The sequence below is a fragment of the Anabrus simplex genome, chromosome 1, assembly GCF_040414725.1.
Source record: "Anabrus simplex isolate iqAnaSimp1 chromosome 1, ASM4041472v1, whole genome shotgun sequence".
Taxonomy (NCBI): domain Eukaryota; kingdom Metazoa; phylum Arthropoda; class Insecta; order Orthoptera; family Tettigoniidae; genus Anabrus; species Anabrus simplex.
In genome coordinates, this window is record NC_090265.1 from 1,160,024,198 (window position 1) to 1,160,041,412 (window position 17,215).

The window sequence follows — 17,215 nt, forward strand, 5'->3', positions numbered from 1 at the left end:
TTATGGTAGAATTCACTGCATTTTTGCCTTCTCTCTTGGGACGTGCACTGCTTCTTCTGCCATAACTTGAAATTATGTAAAATTTACTTGTTACCGTAATTTTATCTTCACTCCCACCACTGTACAACAATTTAACACCCCATGTCGTCAGTGCTCTAGTCCTGTTTTAATAATAATTTCAAGGTCTTAACAATTAAAATATTTCCGAGTTAGTATAAACTAAGTTGTTTCGGTGCTAGCTGATGTAACGCATGTATTCATTTATCAGCAACACAGATGTCCTTTTCCAGTATTTAGGGAGGAGGCAGCATTCAACAAACGAAGAAAACAAAGGTCCTATAAACATAGGTTGCAAACCCAATACCATATCTTCGGAGTTATGGTCCACTACAAATCGATGTTCCAATAATTTACGGAAGATAGTATGCAACAGAAGATGGAAATACGTTCCTACCTAAACATTGGTCGTAAACGACTGCAAATATGGCACATGCATGATGGGGCACCGGCACATTTTCATCTTAGGCTTAGGTGACACCTAACGTGGGTCTTCCATGAGAGATGGATTGGTCGGGGAGGGCCAATACTTTGGCCTGCCCGTTCGCCTGACCTTAACCATTTAAATTGTTGGTTTTGGGAACATGTAAAGACCATAGTGTATGCAGACCCCATGAATGATGTAGATACACTTCGAGAACGCGTGTTCAATATCTGTGATGCAAACCGGCAACAGCCAGGGGTGTTCCAACGAATGCGTGATTCCATACGACGTGGGGCGGAAGGCTGTACTGCAAATGGTGGCGGTCACATCGACCACATGTTGTGAAGAGTAGATTAAAGACATGGTGATCATTGGTGGTAGTGATAGCGGACCATAACTCCAAAGCTATTGGGTTTGCGACCAATGTTTATAGAACCTTTTTCTTCGCTTGCTGCATGCTGCCTCCTCTCTAAATATTGGAACCTTTTTCAAGGACACCACGTATATACGGCAATTGTAATTTATTCGTCAACTGATCAACAGATTGCCGTCTCTTAAGAATATCCACTCCTATCCTACTCACTTCCAATAGAACAAACTGAGTTACGACCAGATACACTTTATGGCTTTCGTGCTCAAGTTATCAGATAAATATTTCCGTAAATAGAACTATTTCTCCAATTATAAAAATACCGCCTTCAAAATAAATGATATTGTGAGGCTAGTAGAACAAAATAAAGATTTATATAAATGAAGTACATATTGTTCCTGTAGTTTGAATACAACTCATATTACCTGAATCAAGTACATAATCTAACATAATTATTTATATTTTGAACTATTTGTACCCTTAAATGATATGTTTCCAAGAAAATGAATTATATACCAAATTTATTTAGACAGTAAGGGTTAATAATTTTGTACACAAAATGCTTCAGACATCTGCACCCAAATCAAATTGAAATTTTAAAGAAATACACGATGCTCTCGCAAATGGCGCAAGATCATAATGAAAATTTTGCTTCGTCAAGGAAGGAAGAACAAGGGTCCCGCACGTGGTACGTGTGGCATTCGGTGATGAGTGCTGTGGGGAGTGATCAACTCGGCATGTTCGTACTGTACAATTGACGTGTTGTTATGATGAATGCCAGGTGTACACTAATGATCGTCAGAGAGTAAATTGATTAGGTTGGAAACTGGGACAAGATATTTATTGACCCACCAATGCTTTACTTCTGAAATAATTGTATAGTTTTTTCAATTAAAAGACAGAATATAAAACAAGACGTCCGAGCATTTTAATAAGGCGTGAATCATCAGCACGCCGCATATGAGAGATTCGTAACTAGCTTCAAAACAAATAAATATATTTGGGAATATGTACCACGGTTTCACAGGGGCTGCCTAGCCGAGGCGGTAAAGCTGTTCTAGGTCTCGGAAGGACGTGGGCTCGATTTCCCTTCAGGAAGTTGAAACCTTGAGAGGGGAGATTTCCATTTCTATAACGGCACTTTGCCGAGAGGTTCATTCAATATGCTCAAAAATGATGAAACACCAAGTTAATTCCTGAGAACAAAGGTGGCCTCGCATACGGCTAACCACTGTAATACCTTAGTGCCGAGGTTACGGAAAGCGGCAGCCTTTACTTTCTACTCCTCGATGGACCTTCATAGCCTGTTCGAGGACGGGTTTACTTACCACAGTTTCCCCCTTATTAGGTTAACTTTAAAAACTTTAAATGTATTGTAACACGAGAGATTATTATTATTATTATTATTATTATTATTATTATTATTATTATTATTATTATTATTATTATTATTATTATTATTATTACCAAATAAGTGTTCATCAAAGTAATCCGGTGAAAATGTTTGCGAATATTAGAATAGCAATGTTATATAAAAATTAACTATTAAGGAATATATCTGTGGCAGTAAATTATAATTGAATGTGGTATCAGTTACAAGTGAGTGGCATTTCGAAATTGAACAGAATCAGTGACATGTGATAGCGATGGATGCGATTATCGAACGGTCTCTCCCCCGGGTTGGTGGCCATCCGTGGCTGGGGGGGGGGGGGTGTGTCCGTTCATTGTTTCCAATCGGTTGTGTGGAGTTAAATATATTCGATTCACTGTAATTAATAATCCTGGTTGCATGTGTGTGCAATGGTCGCAGCGCGAGCGGACCTTCTCCCTCACCCCTGTGGGCGGTTGTCCCTGACTTGGGAGGGGGGGTCTGTTCGCTGATTTGATAAGGATGTATAATATGTATGTGGTTTGCAGTATTTACTAACATCATTTAACTTTTAATGAATTTTAATATTTTAATATCTGCCCACAGGGCAGTACTCTTGGCCCCTTGCTATTTTCTTTGTTTATGGACGATCTGCCGTCCGAACTCAACGAAACAGCGAATACCCTACTCTTTGCTCACGACTTCAAGATATTTAGGGAGATCAGGAATCCAGCAGATGCAGCTCTGCTACAGTCCTCACTTAATGCCCTCTCGAACTGGTGCCGTACTTGGAAACTTATCCCCAATCCACAAAAATGCAGCCACATGACCATAACACTGCGTAAATCTCCTCTACCGACATCATATTACCTACTCGACAAGCCCATCACCGTGGTTACGCAACAGCGTGACCTAGGTGTAATATTCGATACAAAATTACAATTTAAGACTCATATAGAAACATATACAACCAAGGCTATGAAATTACTAGGCATTCTCTATCGCTTCACAGAAATTTCTGACCCCATTGCTCTTCGTTACTTCTTCCTCACGATCGTTCAACCTCTCTTAAACTACTGCTCTCCGATTTGGACAACAGCCGCCCCCTCCAATACTAAGCAGTTAGACAGAGCAGTGTCCTTCTTTGCTGCAATTGTAAGGAACAGAAACCCCAAGCTCAGAAATCTGTCTACGCAGCAGGTATTAATGGCAATTAATGTGTCACCGCTGCACATCAGGCGACAGGTAGCTGACCTGAGTTTCCTCCACGAGATCTTAAATGGACATTACCGCTCGGAACATCTTGTTTCTCTCTTCTCTCTCCGCGTTCCTTCCCGTTCCACCAGAACCAAAGACCTTCTCCACATTCCCCACACTCAGCACTCAATACTTCAACGATCTTTCCTAACCCGCCTCCCAACACTCTTTAACAATATTAATAGGAGACAAGAGCTTGATATAGCATCAAATAAAAGTGAATTCGGGAGGTGTGTAAATAGTATCTTAAAGATAAGTTGATGTGAAGGGATTATACCACCATCTTGACCCACGACGACTTGGCTATGAACATGGACATTCTATGGTTTTCGATTTGGACAGTTATTAGTAGGATGTGTACCTGATCTTGTTATATTTTTTTATGTTTGTTATATTTTATTACGAAAGTTTACATTTGTTAAATAGTCTGTTGACAGTGCAAGTGAAATTTGCTCAGTGCAGCTGTATCTTGTGCTTCGTAAATAAATAAATAAATAAATCTTGCTTTCGGTTATTGGTTTCTTGGCTTGGAGTACGTTCAAATTTAACTACACGTAATGTTTTAGATTACAATAAACGAATACGCTCTCCCCAGTTGGTGGTCATCCGTGACTGGGAGAGAAGTGTATTCATTCATATAAAAATTAAATAACAACAAAAGCTTATAACATGGAAACAGTGCAACTTAGTAATTATAAGCAATCTTATCAGAACTCACACGAAATTTGCCTGTAGGTACACCTTTATTAAAGACAGTTATGCCTTCGGTCTGCAATCATCTGTGAAATAACTAAGCTCACCGACATTTCTCTATTTGCAACTATAGGTCTGTGGTCACGTTTATGGCCTATGTCTTCTTATTTGTAGCCGTAATGGTATGTTTTAGCCAGCTCCTTATCTTTATTATTATTATTATTATTATTATTATTATTAACTATTAATTATTATTATTATTATTATTATTATTATTATTATTATTATTATTATTATTATTATTATTATTATTATTATTGAATTTCCCATTACAATCCCTATTTTACAAGTAGTATATTAGGTCTATAGATAGTGAGACTAAGTTAATACATGAAAATTCAATTAAAATAGAGATGACTTATAAATTAGATGGAGAAATTTAACAAAAATTTATAACATCATCTTCTCTGTTAAACCTTTAAAAACATACACAAATTTTACGCATTATCTTCTTTTTCTTTAGCGTTTTCCCCTGCTGGTGGCGGGGTTCACTACATGGATTTGTTGTCTCCATTTAGTTCTCTCCTTGGCCATTTCAGGGCGGAGAATGACGCTCTTCACATCTTTGTGAAGAGTATCAGCCCTTAGCTTCTTATTCTCTTTTTACAATTTTCTTTACGCCGCGCCGACACAGATAGGTCTTATGGGGACACTGGGATAGGAAAAGGGCTAGGCGTGGGAAGGAAACTAGTGTGCAAATGGGAAACCACGAGAAACCATATTCAGGGCTGCCGAGAGTGGGGTTCAAACCCTCTATCTCCCGAATGCAAGCTCACACATAGCTGTTTTGGTCGTCCTTTTCGTATCCTGCTATCAACTTCTAATAAATAAACCGCCTTTGCGGTAGTATTGGCCCTTCTACTTAGTACATATCTAAACCATCGTAGACAACCATCATGCATGTTGTCTTGATAGGTGCAACGCCAAATCTCTCCCTGATGGTTTAACTGGAGATGCGATCCAGTTTAACGATGCCAGCTGTCCATGGTATCCAGTCGACTCTTTGTCTCAGTCGTAGCCGGCCAGAAATCGTAACACTTACAAGTAGCATCAAATATTACAACCTGTTCACGTAGGAAGTCTCACAACATTAACATAATAATTCAAAGCATTTACATTCAAGGTATCACTATAATAACTTAGAGAGGGATCCTGCAGCGAATCTCACCTGTTTTTGTACTGGCGACACTCGCAGCTTACGATGCAAGGGTTGGACACTTCATTTTGATCCACACGCTGGTGTATGTCATACGACTTCCCTCTGTAGTAACACTTATTGTGGTCTCTCTCAGTCAGACTACCTGAAACCAAGTAATTCAACTTATATATGTAGAGAAGAACTTCACCCTTAATGGTGCGGATAAGAGAGAAAGAGAGCAAAACTTTATTCACAGGTTGTGAATTCAGTTGGGGAAAATATGTACCCATTATAAAACGATAAGTTTATAACTGTGAAAGGAGACACAAGTCTCCTAATTTAAATTGAAATACTGTAAGAACGAAGGGAATACATGCAATGCTATGGGTACAAAGAGGAAACTTGGAATATGAAACCTATGATTATATGGGGAGTGTAAGGATTACTAGCAGAAGGTAGGCAAGTCACAAGCAAGATGTTCACCGTGCGTATATACTTTGCACTACCAGAACATTTGATGAAGACAGGTTAGCCACAGCTTTCTTATGAACACTTTTCGGTTAATCATCCATCTAAGAAGATGTACATGAGTCAGAATGAAGCCTGGTGCATCCACATTGAGGAAGGAATTCGAGAATATTGGTTCCAAGAATTGGAAGAACAAAAATATTGAAGGGCTCACGAAATTAACTCGGTGCCGTCGGTCGAAGATAACGCCAGGGTGAACTAAACGGCACTAATATAGTAAAGTTTTATGACTGATGGAAAGAAAGAAGGGAGGAAGAAGGAGGAAAGGAAGGAAGGAATGAAGGAAGGAAGGACGGAATGGAGGAAGATGGAAGGAATTTATTGAGGAAGTAAGAAGGAAAGAAAGGAAGGAAGAAAGAAAAAGAATGAAAGGGAGGGAGGAAGGAAGGTAATCAGTAGGAATAAAGGAAGGAAGGAAGGAAGGAAGGAAGGAAGGAAGAAACGAACGAAGGAACGAAGGACCCGTAAGAGGCTCATACCACCCTATCCCCACCCCAACTGCCTTCTACTCTAATTACCATTCTTCCACAGTAACTAAAATATTGCAAGGAGTAGAATTCATCCTTAAACCAAACGCCACGGGCCTTGAACTACCAAGCGACCACTGCTCAGCCCGAAGGCTTGCAGATTACGAGGTGACGCGAGGTCAGCGTGACGAATCCTCTCGGCCATTATTCTTGGCCTTCTAGTCCTAAGCTATCATGTTACAGTCAGACAGCTCCTCAATTGTAATCAGGTAGGCTGAGTGGACCTCGGATAAGCCCTCAGATCCCGGTGAAAGGCCTGATCTAACCGGGAATCGAAGCCGGGGTCTCTGGGTCAGATTTAGGTATGCTAGCCTTAGACCGCGGAGTCGGCTTAGCACCCATAACCCAACTACATTATATTCCCTCCTCCTACTCCTTGTGGGCTCGTCCTACACACCCAGGTAAAGAATGATCACGAGTCTTACTTTACATCAATTAATCGGTCTTGTTGAAATCAATACAACTGTTGAAACTATTCGTTGAACGTTTGTGAATCGGTGACACATGCAATTTCTGAAGTAACTACTGCTTGAAACGAAAGAGGTACAGAAGGAAACGAAATTTTCTTACAAAACCAGTGTGCTCTCTATATAAGGTTTGCCTGGTAGTGTGTGTGTGTGTGTGTGTGTGTGTGTGTGTGTGTGTGTGTGTGTGTGTGTGTGTGTGTGTGTGTGTGTGTGTGTGTCTGTTAGTAACAGTGAATATATAGTTTTTGAATCGGAACTTGCAATGAAGAAATATTATAAATATTTCCTTGAACGCTCCCGAAAGACAATGACATAGTTCTGAAGGAAGTCGCTGTTGTGTAACTTCAAACAATGGCTTAATTTGTGATACATGAGACACCAGTTACAACATGTTATTAATAACTGTTTGGTTGGTTTTACGTAGTACAGTCAGTAAGTTCTGAGACTTGACGCCTGGAGGATAGGCACCCACACTACTCTGTATGTTGCACACGATTCTGCATTACAGGGCGTACACCTACACAGAACCACATCCACCCTCAAAATAGTCGCCGTTGGCCGTTATGCCGTTTGCCAACGTTGGTATAGCTGCTGGAAGCACCGCTGAAAGTAAACACCATGTTTCGTCTCAAGTTATTATCGAGTTGAGAAACGTCGGATCATGGTCAGGACTACTGATGAGGTCACCACAAATCGTCATGTGATCATCACGTTGGTCTTGCGACATGATTCGTGGTACACTGTGCTGGGTAACACGAGACATGTTGAGGTCATCCGTCAGAATTTTGTGGCAAGTACCATGGCTGACCCGTATTGCTGCTGCGAGATCGTCTACCGATTGAGAGTGGATAGCACGCACCAACGTTGCAACTTCTTGGATCATGGTTTCCGTTCGAGCTGTTTGTGGCCGAACAGTACGCACATCATCTTTCAAACTGTCCCGTCCTTACAAAAAACGTCCGTGCCACCTAAACACAACATTGTGACTCAATGCGTCCTCGCCGTAAACCTGTTGCATCATTTCAAACGTTTCGGCAGCGGTTTTGCCTAATTCCTAGCAGAAAGTGATGTTTGCCCGTTGCTCAAACCGTGACACATCAAGGTCCGACTGGCGCATTCAAATCACCGTCACAACAACGACCGTACGTCTGCTTCCAGTGGATGTACTCAACGATTTCTTGCAGGGACGAGAGACTAACTGACATGGTACCATACCACGGCGCCACCTATGCGCTATAGTGCACCAGAGCGCCATCATGCGATCAGTCTCAGAACTTAATGACTGTACTATGTATGTTGTTAATACGTTTGTTCTTACAGTAGAAAATAGAAGTTTACACTACTTACTGCAGTTGAAGGCGGTGGGGCAGCATGCATCCTCTGGTATGACTGGAGAACAGCCCAGTTCTTGGTAATACTTCAGTAACCTATTGTTACATTGGCTTAGGTCACATTCTTCTTGTGAGGCTGAAAGAAACAAAATAAACAAACCGCTAATGGAATACATTAAAGGAAACCAAGATATCAATTCAATATTTGTGTTAAGTGGAATATTACCGAGGTGTTAAAATTTTACTGCTCGAAACGGAAATGTTCTTTACACAAGGTTTGCTTGGTAGTGTGTGTGTGTCTGTTAGTAGCTGTGCATATATAGACTAATGATTATTCTCTTGATAATTATAAAGTAAGTATGGTAATTTAATAAAGATACATTGCTATGATTTTCACACCAAATATTTCGTTCTGATACGGAAATAACTTCAAAAAATTAGAAAACAATACCAAATACGTAAATTTCAGATGATATCTGAAGCCGGTCTGTTGTTTGATTTCGGCTTTTATCTGTTAATGCACGCGCTGGAGAACATCCACTAGCTGAGCGCTGGTCGGCTAGGTATTTTACCGGTTTTGGGTTGTTGTTCTAGTTGTTTGGGTCATAAGTCCATAGACTGGTTCGATGCAGTTCTGCATGCCACCCTATCCTGTGCTAACCTTTTCATTTCTATGTAAGTTTTACGTGCTATACCTACTCTAATCTGTTTGTCGTATTCATGCCTTGGTATACTCCTACCGTTATTACGGCCTTTTCTCCCCTCAGACACTAAATGAAAAGTCCTGGGTGTCTTTATTATATTTCCCATCATTCTATCACATCTTATCGTCAAATTTAGCCAAATCGTTATCCTCTCAACAATACAATCGTGATTCTAACATCTCATCCTCTGTTTTATTTACTTCGATGCTAGTTATTATCCATGTTGCACACTTGATAGGTCCTGCTAATTCATTGATAATAATAGTATTGCTTTCACGTCCCACTAACTATTTTTATGGTGTTCGGAGACACCAAGGTGCCGGTATTTTGTCTCACATGAGTGCCAGTAAATCTACCGATACGAGGCTGATGATTTTTAGCACCTTCCAATACTACTAGTCTGAGCCAGAATCGTACCTGCCAAGTTGGGGTCAGTACGCCAGTGCCGCTTCCAGCTGAGCAACTCAGCCTGGCAATGGGTATCAGAGTGTTCGAAGGTTACTGCTTAAAATGTATACGTCAATGAAGGACAGGCCTACAAACAGAAGTCAGTGAACACGCCAACTATCGGCCAGTCGACTACGAGTACGATCTGCGTTTGCTGTAAGACAACCATCCACTTTTAGACTTGCTTACACCTTCTACATTGATCCGAAGGATTCTAAGAACAGAGTTGAAGAGGGTCATTTCAGTTTGGCATACCGTGTGTCTTATATATCAGCAGATTAGATAGACTGGTCGCTATCTGCTGGCGTTCAGTTCAGTACTGGAATTCTATTCTGTGTACCTATCCAGGGGCAACACGTGAAGGAATCAACTTCACCCCCCTTTATTACCGATATATTCATTCTTCGAAGTGTTGTACCTCTTCCTTTTCTCGTCTGATTAGTGTCAATAGAGGATGGTTGCCCAGATGTATGTCCTCTTAAAACAATAATCACCACCATCACCATCACTCATTTCAAAACTGATCGACTTCTTTATAGGGAATAGTACTAACATGTTTCTGAGATGTATTGCACAAATGGTACAGTGAATTGAGGGCTTGAAATAAATTAAATCTGTATGTTATTGACAGTAATTATATATATTTTGCTATTTGCTTTACGTCGCACCGACACAGATAGGTCTTACGGAGAGGTTGGGATAGGAAGGGCATGGGAGTGAGAAGGAAGCGGCCGTGGCCTCAATTAAGGTAATAATAATAATAATTTCGTGTGGCCATTTCTAGCTGAGTGCAGCCCTTGTAAGGCAGATCCTCCGATAAGTGTGGGCGTCATCTGCCAGGTGTAGGTAACTGCGTGTTATTGTGGTGGAGGATAGTGTTATGTGTGTTGGGAGTTGCAGGGATGTTCGGGGCAGCCCAAACACCCAGTCCTCGAGCCAAGGGAGTTAACAATTTAAGGTTAAAATCTCCGACCCGACCGGGAATCGAACCCCGGGGCCCTCTTAACCGATGAGCTCTGCGTTGACCATTCAGCCAAGGAGACAAACATTTACCTGGTGTGAAAATGGGAAACCATGGGAAACCATGGAAAACCATCTTCAGAGCTGCCGACAGTGGGGTTCGAACCCACTACCTCTCGGGTGCAAGCTCACACCTGCGCGCTTCTAACCACTAGGTCAACCCCCTCAGTAGTAATTATAGTCTATAAGTAACATGTCTCACAGTGTCCGACTCGTTGGCTGAATTGTCAGCGTATTGGCCTTCGGTTCAGAGGGTCCCGGGTTCGATTCCCGGCCGGGTTGGGAATTTTAACCTTCATTGGTTAATTCCAGTTGCCCCGGGAATGGGTGTTTGTGCTGTCCCGAACATTCCTGCAACTCACACACCACACATAACACTATACTCCACCACAATAACACGCAGTTTCCTACACATGGCAGATGCCGCCCACCCTCATCGGAGGGTCTGCCTTACAAGGGCTGCACTCGGCTAGAAATAGCCACACGAAATTATAATTATTATGTCTCACAGTATGGTATGTTCCTCAGTAGAGGTCACTCCCATCTATAATTAACAGTTCATTAAATTATGATTTCCAAGAAAGTGAATAATGGAGGAACAAGCGTCATGTTTTTAAGAAGCTGCTATCATTCCGTGTCTACTCCAGTACACTCGCACCATGAACATGTCAATATATTCGTTCTCGAAATGAGCCCGTGCAACGTGGGTACAGAGAACAGCCAACAGCTCGTTAGCCGAGTAGCCGTCAACCAGTATGACACCTAAATCATTACAAAGAATAATTTTAATAATGCTATTTGTTTTACGTTCCTTCAGTTACTATGGATTTTGAAAGATGCTGGTAGGCAGGAATTCTTTAACATGTCGTATGCCAACGACCAAACGTTACCACCTTAAAACACCCTAGAAAAGAAAGACTGCCGTATTTTAAACCTAAAAGAACTTTTTTCAGCTTATCCCAGTTATTTCTGGGGTCACTCCAGGCTCATTCTGGATTTGGCCTGGGATCTCCTTCCTGATGCCACATGATCCTTGAGATGAAAACCTCGAGCATCAGCCTCCGGGGTGGAAATCCAGCAGCTACGTCACTGACCTAATCACGCCCCGCAGACTGGCGTATTTTAGCACCTTCTAATACCATCACACTGGACCAGGATCGAACCTGCCAACTTGAGTTCAGAAGGCCAGAGATCTACCGTTTGAGATACTCGGTCTGGCCATCAGTTTAATAATGGGATGGACAATAAATGGGAGGAAAATTAGAAGATCCCGAAACTCAAGTTCCTTATACGATCTGGGTCTGAAGAAATCACGAGTTCACCAAAGGAGGTCAGCTTGCAAAAGTGGAAAAGAAAAGCTACTACAGGTGAGTGGAAGGAACGGCAGACTCAGATGGACGCTGTGGTCACCACTCGGCGCTCATAAGTTATGAGATGAATATTGCTGACAGCAGATAAAAATAAGTGAGAATTAAACATGAACTTCAGCATACTGAAGAGGACTATAAACTTTGGGAGACTGAAGAAAGAAGCTGCTATAATTGAGTGGAAGCAATGGCAGACTCAGATGGACGCTGTGGTCACCGCTCCGTGCTCATATGTTAAGAGTCCTTGCGAAAGCTGCTCACAACAAATAAAAAGAAGTGAGAATTGAACATGAACTTCAACATACTGCAAAGGAGCATAAACCGAAATAACTCTGTAAACATTACGTTCTAACATTTCTTTACATTACGTAATATGTACCATTTCTGAAATATCCTCATATTTCATGCTGAACATGTAAATACATATAACTATATTTGATATCCGAACTCCTAAAATAACCTAGGAGAATTTTTTTGCTAGTTGCTTTACGTCACACAGACACAGATAGGTTTTATGGCGACGCGGCCTAGGAGAATTAGCGGTAGGCCTATCCTATACGCCCCGTTTCAATTGCAAACGAACTGTTCATATTTTTCTTCCTACTTCTTCGAATATTTTAAAAGAGGCAAACGATAGTTCTTTCTTTCTTCCCTTATGATGTGTATTGTAACAGAATTGCACTCAAATTATAGAAGGAATTGCTTAGTATATTGTATTATTCAAATAATAATTTGGTAATAAATGATAAAAAATAGCAATTGTTAAACGTAACCATGTTTTGATGCAGCCTTTGTACATGACTGTGAAATAATCCACCAAAAAATAAAAACATTGTTATCAATCACTTTCATGTTGAATTAAAATAATTTTAACTGAAAAATATCTAAACATTTGTGTTCGGGCACGGTATATACTGGTAGACAAGATGCAAGAAAAATATTGAGTAAAATTAAGTGCCGTTCGCCTCTGTGGTGTAGTGGTTGGTGTGATTAGCTGCCATTGCCTCTCTACCTGGGAGGCCCGGGTTCGATTGCCGGCCCTGACACGAAATTTAAAAAGTGGTACGAGTACTGGAATGGGGTCCACTCAACCTCGGTAGGTCAACTGAGTAGAGGGGATTCGATCCCTACCACTGCCGTCCTCGAAGTGGTTTTTTCGTGGTTTCCCATTTATTTTCCAGGCAAATGAGGGGACGCGGGGATGGTACCTAACCTAACCTAACCTAACCTAACCTAACCTAACCTAACCTAACCTAACCTAACGCTACGGACGCTTCCTTACTTCCTCCCATCATCCACATTACCCCTGTTCAGCATAGCAGGTGTGGCCACCTGGGAGAGGTACAGGCCCTCCTTTCCATTTGTATCCCCAACCAAAAGTCTCTCGTTCCAGAACACTGATCTGGAGGTGGTGGAGGCTGAGTCGGAGGAAAAGAGGAGGGTAAACGGATTAAGAAAGAAAGAAGTACCATAGTTTAGAGTCAGTTGAAGTTTAAGTGGATTATTCACCGAGATATTGCATAAGTTTACTGAATTCCATTCCCTTGGTACAAACTTGTTTCTATGTATATTTGCTCAAGTTATTTAAAATAATTTATCAGTAGGGAAGGGAGGTTGAGTAAAACATCATCTCTCAAATACTGTTGATAATAATGAAGGGTATGCTTATTTATTTAAATAAACGTCAGGTCACTTTGACACACTTGTTGACACATGAAGTGGTTGGCTGAACATTTCTGAGAACTCAAATACAAGTACGATCGAAAGGAAGAAGATCATTATCATGGAGATTCCATGTCTAGTTCATCTACAACCTGGCCAATAAAAGAGGCTGTTTGAGTGCTTTTAGAACGAGGTTTAATGATTACTTTCGCAGCATACTCATATAAACTTTGTTTGCCAATTTCCCCAACGTATCAGAAATGCGCAAGTTTACCGCCAAGGACCCCTGCGTAATGTAACTGATAGGCGTACCAATATTGGCTGCAGACCTCAGCTCTGTTCCTTTTATATTTAAGTGTAAATTTAAGAGCAACAATAGGACTTGTATGTCATTAAAAAGGTATTTGCACTTCAACTACACTGCGGGGTGTGTCTTCTTTGGAAAGATCTGCACTACATCGGTACAAGGACACGAATTTACTTACTTATTACCAAGCTCATATTGGACAAATTTAGTATAAGGCAAGTATATTATTTTTACGGAATAAATACCTATTCTGTACATTTCTAAAAGTACTTAAGAAACAGTGTGTACATTGCTTACAAATTCATAGAAACCCACATTATCGTTCTATACGTTTCCTTCGCTATCCAGCATCGGGATATAAGAAAGAGGATGGGGTCAATATAAGTTACTGGGAGGATATTACTGCGTCAGTCACTGAACGTGACCGGAAACGTTTGATGTGTACCTCATATAAAATACGGTTATTTGAATACCACTGTTTATGCACTAATCAGTGAAACGCCAACGCAGCACGAATAATAAGATACACTCAATTAATTCAGAGTATCCGTGCTCAAGGGGACTGCCCGGTTGTTTGTAGCTGACACATGATCATATTCACTACGAAATGGACGGAATTATTAGATATATTTGACGGGTGAAGCTCCCAGCATGTTAGATTATAAGTAATTTGTATACGGATGACGAACGATCAATTTTTTAGTCGAAAATTACTACTGATTGGCTCATATTTAACACCCTCTGTTAAAATCCGTGTGACCTTGTTACCTGATATGAAAGTTTACGTATAATTTGCTATATTATAGTCAACATCGGTGATGAAGTGATTAGCGTAATTAGCTGCCACCCCCGGAGGCCCGGATTCGATTCCCGGCTCTGCCACGTTGAAAAGTGGTAAAAGGGCTGGAATGGGGCCCACTCATCCTCGGGAGGTCAATTGAGTAGAGAGGGTTCGATTCTCACCTCAGTGATCCTCGAAGTGGTTTTCCGTTGTCTCCAATTCACCTCCAGGCAAATGCCAGGAACGTACCTAACGTAAGGCCACGCACGCTTCCTTCCCTCTCCCTTGCCTGACCCTTCCAATATTCCATCCACAAGGCCCCTGTTCAGCATGACAGGTGAGGCAGCCTGGGAGAGGTACTGGTCCTCCTCCCCTGTTTTATCCACCGACCCAAAGTCTCACGCTCCAGGACACTGCCCTTAAGGCGGTAGAGGTGGGATTCCTCGCTGAGACCGAGGAGAAAACCGACCTTTAACAGATTAAGAAAGAAATAAAGGAATGTCCTATATATTGTTCTAGTATATTTAGAGTACTCTTTTTATCAAATGACACATGACAAGATGGGTAAAAAAATGCAACGAATCTGAACATAGTTGATTGGCATTTGCTCGTTAGGACAATATTCCGGCAAACTGTCTCTCTTTGTGTCTACAGAGACTGAAGGACTGTTTGTATTTTTATTGATTATTATTATGGGATTCCGAGACTTTGGGAGTCTTTCATTTTCACGCCCTTCGTGACGATTGTGCTTCTTTGGCTGATACCTTCAGTTTTCGAAGTGTCAGACCCTTTATTTTCTCCTCTGATTAGTATTGATGGAGGATGGTTGTACTTCCTCTTAAAACAATAATCACCACCACCACCACCACCACCATCTTTGATTAGCACAGTGACTTAGATCCTGGATTTCCACCAGAATGGCCTAGGCACGTCTTATTAAATCTCCGACGAAGCTATTAACTCAAAAATCATATGATTTCCTAAGGAGCATTCAGACATAAGCAAAATGATCCATATTACCTCCAACTACCTCAATATTTATCGAATATAATCTGGAGAAATATCTTAATTTCTATTATTATTATTATTATTATTATTATTATTATTATTATTATTATTATTATTATTATTATTATTATTATTATTATTATTATTATTATTATTATTATTATTATTATTATTATTATTATTATTACGTGTGATAAATCTTTGTGTGTACAACCAAGTTATATGTTGTAGTATGCCATTCTTCTAGGTAATATTTAGACCACGTTTGTTGAAGCAATGTTTGTGTCGCAACTATGTTTCACGGAAATGGGAGAATAACTCTTCTGCTGGGAGAATGTTGGAATGCAGAATGATGAAAATTACCACTCCTATTTGTCAGCGGCACCTTCATCTCACAGTTGAAGTATGAATGACTTTGTGGTATTAATGGGACTGAAAATAACTTCATATTTGCATACAAAGCGGTCTTCGTGGAGAATGATGGAGGGAGCAAAGTAGCTTACAGCAATGCACGTCGTCAAATCTGAGCAACGAGGGAACTACTCTGAGGGATATTTTAGTGAGTCATAGTACATTATGATGTTGGCAGTGGTTCGCAAACAGGTGGACGTGACCCTCAAGCGTGGCGAGATTTTCGAAGTGATGCAGGTTGGGGGAGGTGGGGGGGGGGGGGGTTGCACAGATTACTTTCATACACATATGCCAGGATTAAATAGCTTGGAATTACACAGGAGATTCTAACGATATTCAATTACAATAATGCCCCATGATTCATAAACATAAGATACGGCAGAATCAGTAGAGTGAATACATTGAAGTACCTAGGTGAAATAACGCATCCAAACGACCTAGATAAAGAAGCAAGCAAAGAAATGGACTGAGAAAATGGAATTGGCTTATCAATTAGTATTGCCAATAAAAATCACTCTCAGTTAAAACAATAACACAGCGTTACAACAATGATATAAAACCAGAATGCCTTTATGCAACAGAATGTTTAGTCAAACAAAAAAGGAGAAAGTGAGAGAGAAAGGAAAGTACAAAAGATGATACTTGGACCAATAAATGTTGGAACTAATTGGATGAAAAGAAGTAATAAAGAAATGCCTACCCAAACTGAAACATTATCCGATGCCCTCAGGAAAAATAATATATCATCTTATGTCCACTTAGTCCGAATGAATCCAGAAAGACAGATCAAAATTTGATTATTCTGAAAAATATTCCAAAACACAAATAAATTGGTTCATCGACGTGAAAATGGATTTAGCTGAAATGATAATTAAGGAAGCATAAATTCTAGACAGCCTTAAATTTCGCTATAGGATTAGAAAGTTCGGGGGTTATCAGAAGAAAGACAGAAAGGGTGCAGCTCTCTGGACCCATGAAAGAAGGAAAGAACACAGTGAAAGGATGAGGAAGGATTGGACTGACCGAATATCAATACAAAAACATGAGGAAGTTATTTTACATGTTTCATAGATGGCCAAAATAAAAAATGCTACTAATACTACTTTTACTGTCCGTTTAGAGACCTTTATAGAGGAACGTACTTCCATAAAGTAGTCTACTATATGCTATTAAAACTTTATGAGTTACTTTTCGGTTGCTATATGGAACGGAACGGCTAGTCTCGCTGTTGTGGCTGGTGTAACCAACGTTCCTTAGGAAGTTCAAGACATTTTAAGTTTCTCAGAA

General features: G+C 40.5%; 1 protein-coding gene across 1 annotated transcript in view; it reads right to left on the minus strand.

The window, feature by feature from the left end:
• The window catches only part of LOC136858343 (kielin/chordin-like protein), a 158,486-nt gene that overhangs the window by 44,931 nt on the left and 96,340 nt on the right, over positions 1–17,215 (minus strand). The window contains exons 3-4 of the mRNA XM_068225538.1: positions 8,238–8,357; positions 5,399–5,531 (exon numbers count right to left, since the gene is read on the minus strand). Of these exons, the coding sequence (XP_068081639.1) occupies positions 5,399–5,531; positions 8,238–8,357 (253 nt within the window). The remainder of the gene's footprint in view (positions 1–5,398; positions 5,532–8,237; positions 8,358–17,215) is intronic.